At 42.6% G+C, this 6,258-nt stretch overlaps 1 protein-coding gene across 1 annotated transcript; it reads left to right on the forward strand.

The window, feature by feature from the left end:
- The first annotated feature begins 4,019 nt into the window (after positions 1–4,019).
- Positions 4,020–6,233, forward strand: LOC122080759 (pentatricopeptide repeat-containing protein ELI1, chloroplastic). The gene has a single exon (XM_042647590.1). The coding sequence runs from the start codon at positions 4,196–4,198 to the stop codon at positions 6,080–6,082; it is 1,887 nt and encodes a 628-aa protein (XP_042503524.1). The 5' UTR covers positions 4,020–4,195; the 3' UTR covers positions 6,083–6,233.
- The last annotated feature ends 25 nt before the right edge of the window (positions 6,234–6,258 follow it).

Genomic DNA, 6,258 nt, shown 5'->3' on the forward strand with positions numbered 1-6,258 from the left:
AGCTTCCAAGTGAAAATGGCTTGAGTGCTTTGAAGCTTCTTCTTTCTCTTCTCACTCTTTGCTTATAGCTATACTCTCAATCTCTCTTTCTCTTGCAATATAATGCTCTTTTCTTGAATGCAAAAATTTGTCAAATGGCTGTGTGGAGAGGTGTCTAAAACCATGCCTAAGAGAGGGTATTTATAGCCAAGAGAGAGAGTGAGAAGGTGATTATTAAATTCTCCAACGAATCTATTTTGCCCTGATCCAAATTCCGTGATCCGGATTTGGAGTCAAAATAGCCATTTTATGACAGTTGGGTATCTGAGATTCTGTCCAGATCCGGATATCTGGATTGGAGATTTTTCAATCCAGATTTATTTGGATCTCTGGATCCCATCCAAATTCAACCAGACTGAATCCGGATGCCTCTGTTTGTCAAATTTTGACAGACAGTGAAATCAAGATTGAGAATTCTGATCCAGATTACACTGAAAGTGAATCCGGATTGGGTTTTAAGGCAATTTTGACTGTGTTCTTTGGTCCACCTTTTTCCAATCTTTTGGGACACCGATAGGGGTATTTTGGTCATTTTCCTAGTGGTCTTCCAAATGCATTTTACAATGTGTATGCATGTGTGTGCGTGTTTACAATTGTATGTGCATATAATCTTTTGGTTTCTTGACTTCATTCTTGAGACTTTTTCAATGCATCGATCGATCTTCATTCTTGAGACTTCTTCAAAGCATTGATCGCTTTGATCTTGGTTTTGTTGATGTCCTTCACTTTAGTGTTCTTCGTCTCCCGATTCGATCAGTATGCTGACAAGAAGGTTAGTGGCTGCACTCTTTGTTTGTTATCACCAAAACATAAGTGTGGAGGTGGGATTTTCCCAATAAATATAAAGTCTACATTATGCTAATTATGTTGAGAAATTATACCTGAGGTTGACCCCTATTTCGGGTCAAGAGGAGTGGACCCTCTAGTTGATGCTGGTACGAACTTTCTTGTGGATACTCCTAGCTCAGGGAAGATGGTCTTGACCTCCAACTTCTTTTCTCAAGAGATGCTAACTGTGATAATATTTGGACAGGGTTTCGGTTAGGAATGGTTACTTTCAGATTTGAATTCTGACAGAGCTTCAAACAGGGAAGGTTATTTCCGGACTTAGGCTGAGGTGGTATTCCAGTAGAGCTTCCGCTAGGGATGAGCTACTTCTGGGTTTTGGTTGAGGTGGCACTAGGATAGAGCTTCCACTGGGGATAGGCAATAGGAGGGCTAGGCTGATGTGGCACTCGGACAAAGCTTCCACTGGGGATAGGCTATGGGAGAGCTAGGATGAGGTGGCACTCGGACAGAGCTTCCATTAGGGATAGACTATGAGAAGGCTAGGATGAGGCAGCACTCGGACAAAGCTTCCACTGGGGATAGGCTATGGGAGAGCTAGGATGAGGTGGCACTCGGACAGAGCTTCCATTAGGGATAGACTATGAGAAGGCTAGGATGAGGCAGCACTCGAACAAAGCTTCCCACTGAGGATAGGCTATGGGAGGGTTAGGAGGAAACTTTTCCTAAAAATCTCACTCAAAGAATGCAAAGGATTGAAGAGTCCCGAAGGTCCGAAGAACACTTTGAATATTATGAAAATCTCTCCGAAGACTTGGAAAACCTCAAAGGGAGAGAAGAGGAGAGAGGACAGAGCTTCTCTACTATGGGTTGCTCACTAAGAGACTTGCGTTGTTGTGGTGTTGTGTTGGTGTCCAAAACCAAAGGGAGGGGGTATTAAAAAAAAGAGAAAATTCCTTAACCAATGGTGGTAAAAAGTAATTTCTCTAAACCAATGGGGTGAAAGTAAGAAATTTTGGACCAATAGGGTGGAGGGTAATTTTCTTTAGCCAATGGGGGGAAAGGCAAATTTTTGGGGCTTATAAGGTAAAAAGATTCATTTTTAGACCAATGGGAGGATGCAGTGTAGGGTACGCTAGCGGGTAGTGTAGGGTACACAAGCGGGTGAAGAGGGTATTCCTTCTCCATATCGATCGCCAAAAGGGGGATTCTGATCACCAATGGGAGTGTTAGAGGTTTTGACAGGGGTGTCAGAGGTTCAATAGGGGTGCTAGAGCTTCAGCAGGGGTGCTGGAACTCCAGCAGGGGCACTGGAGCTCTAGCAGGGGCGCTGGGGCTCTGGCATGGGTGCTGGGGCTCAAGTATGGGTGCTAGGGCTCTATCATGGGTGCGGGAACTTTGACATGGGTGCTAGAACTCTGACATGGGTGTTGAAACTCGGTCGAGTATGCGCAGGGCTTGGTTTGGCATGCGTAGGGCTTGGTCTGGTGTGTGTAGGGTTTGGTCGGGTACACACGGGGCTTGGTTAGGTATGTGCGGGGTGCAAGTAGGGGTGCAAGGCACGGCATGGGAGCTCTCATGGGCGGGGTTTGGCCACTCAAGGCAAGGCATGGGTGCTCGCATGGGTGGGGTTTGGGGGTTCATGGAGTAACTTTGAGAATGATTGCGGGAAATCCAATGTTCTGATTTCGACGTACCATATATCGTTGGAATCATGATTTCAAGTACTATGCATCTGTACAGTCACCTAGGACCGAATTCCTTCGTATATGAAATGTCATAATTGGACCCTTTTTTTCTCTCGCACGGGTTTTCTCGAGATTTTGGATGAGTATGGAATGCTTCTGGGAATAGTTACCTCAGTCAGTTGTCATCTCTATCGATCGGAAACAAAAGATCACGTCCAAGATCCGTAAGTCATCATAGCCAGAGGAAACTGACAAAATTGGGTGTCTACACCCTCTTAGGATTCTCTTCAGGTTAATACAATTAACAAGATTTCAACCACATATATTACCAATGATGGGACAGAAGTAGAATGCGTTCATCCTTCATCTAAATATCTTAAGATTGGAACCATGGATCCAAAAACATTAGCATCACCCTTTAAAATTACAACAAATAAGAAAGAACCATTAGCTAAAACATTCAACATAACCATAAGATATATCTAATAAATCATCTATTCTAGAAATTTCTTTCTTACATAAATTAGCAACATACATTCCAGAAGTATTCAATTAAATGACAGAACACTTACGTAGATACCCGATACAAGAAAAAATTCAATATAAGCATAAGATATATCTAATAAATATCTATTCTAGTAATTTCTTTCTTACATAAATTAGCAGCATACATTCCAGAAGTATTCAAATAAAAAAGGACAGAATACTGACATAAATACCAAATAAAATCTTAAAATAGCATAATCCTACGAACAAGTTCTTTGAAGAACACAAAATATTTACTCAGAACTCTCTAATACTCACAGAAGATGACAAATACTAAAGGAAAGACTTCATAAATTATTTTAAAGGCAAAGTTTTATCCACTGATGCCCCTTAAGGAGATGAAGAATCCGTTCATCCTCCATCTAAATATCTCAAGATTGGAACCACGGATCCGGAAACATTGGCGTCACCCTTTAAAACTAACCTTGTTATTATTATTATTATTATTATTATTAAGGGAAAAGGCTGGTCATATTACTGGGTCGCGCAACCTATGTGACTCTTGGGCATGCCCCTTCATCTCGGAGTCTGGATTCTCTCAGTTACGTTGGGAGTCGAGCTCGTTGGAGAGGATCCTAATTTCTTCATCTCAAGTTCTCAACCCTCCATTGGTTGAACTCTTTTTTTTTTTTTCCTTGGGTAAGACATTGGTTGACCCGTTAGGTCCAGGAAACTCAGCGGGGTGGCTAACCCTCTCGGAAAATAATCCTCTGTTTTTTTCATCCCTGTTTTTCCTTGTTTTGCTACCTGCAGAACACGACACGTGGACAACTTTAAGACCAACGCACTGGATGTAATAATCCTCACCCAACATTGACTGTTGGATCTTCTGTTGTCCACGTGTCATGTTCTGCAGATAGCAAAACAAGGAAAAACATGGATGAAAAAAACAGAGGATTTTGATCCAACCCTCTCCGGATAATTAATTATCTGTACATTTGGGAACAGAAACACCACACGGAGGTGATAATACAAAACAGATTTACACACAGCATGGATAAAAGACGATTTCTTAAATGGAACATGGAAGGCAACATTGCATTCTATGCTGCGTTCTATTCCGTTGTTGAGGCAACGACAAGAGGGGTTTCTCATCCTCCATGGGGCCAAAATTTTGATAAACGGTTAATACAAACATGTCTTCAACTGTCCACTTCCTCACTACTACCCACAATCCTTCCCTCCCATTTTCGCCTGCCACAGCCCCTCGGCACCTACTCCGGGCGGATCGAGCCTTATTCTTGATCGAAAAATCCAAAACCATCAACCAACTTCTACAAATTCACGCAGCACTTGTTCGCAATGGTCTGGAACATCATCCAATGTTGAATTTCAAGCTCCTGCGTTCTTACTCTTCTCTCGGTCGCCTCGACTACTCTCGCGTCCTCTTCGATCGAACCCATGACCCAAATGTCTTCTTTTGGACTGCAATTATCCATGGCCACACCGTCCATGGCCTTCACCAACAAGCCTTCCTCCTGTACTCGCAGATGCTCACCTATGGTGTTGAGCCCAATGCCTTCACCTTCTCCTCCATCTTAAAGGCCTGCTCTATAGAACCAGGAAGAGCCCTTCACTCCCATGCCCTTAAATTCAGATTTGATTCTGATGCATATGTTAGAACCGCACTCTTATGTGTGTATGCTAGGGGTGGAGATGTTGTTTCTGCGCGCCGTCTGTTTGATACAATGCCTGACAAGAGCTTGGTCTCTTTGACGGCCATGATCACTTGTTATGCGAAGCACGGGGATGTTGATGGGGCTCGATTGTTGTTTGATCGATTGGAGGTGAGAGACATTGTGTGTTGGAATGTGATGATTGATGGGTATACTCAGCATGGGAGGCCAAATGAGACTCTTGGGCTCTTTAGACAAATGATGTCTTCAAATGTGAAACCTGATGAAGTTACGATTCTATCTGTTCTCTCTGCTTGTGGACAGCTTGGTGCTCTAGAGTTGGGTAGATGGCTGCATTCTTACATTAAGAATAATGGGATACCTTTCAGTGTTAGTGTCAGGTCGGCATTGGTTGATATGTATTGCAAATGTGGCAGTTTAGAGGATGCTCAGTTGGTGTTTGATAGAATCATCAATAAGGATGTTGTGGCTTGGAATACGATGATTGTTGGGTATTCAATGCATGGGTTAAGCCAAGATGCTTTGGAGCTGTTCTCTAGAATGTGTGCGATGGGGATTCATCCCACAGACATAACTTTCATTGGCATTTTGAGTGCATGTAGTCATGGAGGTTTGGTACTTGAGGGACGGGCTTTCTTCCATTCAATGAAGGAAAAGTATGGGATTGAACCTAGGATTGAGCACTATGGGTGCATGGTTGATCTTTTAGGACGTGCTGGGTTGTTGGATGAAGCATATGAGCTTGTACAAAACATGGCAATCGAGCCCGACTCTGTTATTTGGGGAACACTGCTTGGTGCTTGTAGGCTTCATGGAAACATAAATTTGGGAGAGAATATAGCTGAATTTGTTATTGCGAATGGTCTTGCAAATGCAGGAACTTACATTCTCCTAGCAAATACCTATGCTGCAGCAGGAAATTGGAATGCGGTGGCAAAGATCAGGACAGCAATGAAAGATATTGGGGTTCTGAAAGAGCCAGGGTGCAGCTCAATTGAAGTGCATAACAAGGTGCATGAATTCTTTGCTGGGGACATGAAACATCTGAAGAGCAAACAGATTTATTTGATGTTGGAGGAGATGAATGGATGGCTAAAAGCCCATGGTTATACCCCACAGACAGATATTGTGTTGCAAGATATTGGAGAGGCAGAGAAAGAAAAGATCATTGCTGTTCATAGTGAAAAGCTTGCCATTGCTTTTGGGCTTATCACCACTCAACCAGGAACCCCAATAAAGATAATAAAAAACGTTCGTGTTTGTACAGACTGTCACACTGTAACCAAGTTGATTTCAAAGATCACAGGGCGCAAGATCATTGTAAGGGATCGAAACCGTTTCCATCACTTTGTTGATGGGTCATGTTCTTGTGGGGGTTATTGGTGAATCCTATTATCTACCTGGATTTCAACTCCTTGAGCAGAACAATGGCCTCCTGCTGGCCTCCTTTTGGGTCTGTTTACTGTTTTTTTCTTGTGTACAGATAAAAATAATCAAAATTTCAAGAATGCCTTATGTAATCTAATGATTTACTGTCCTTTCTTTTCTTATTTCCTTCTTTT

Source organism: Macadamia integrifolia, chromosome 6 (genome assembly GCF_013358625.1).
Source record: "Macadamia integrifolia cultivar HAES 741 chromosome 6, SCU_Mint_v3, whole genome shotgun sequence".
Lineage (NCBI taxonomy): Eukaryota > Viridiplantae > Streptophyta > Magnoliopsida > Proteales > Proteaceae > Macadamia > Macadamia integrifolia.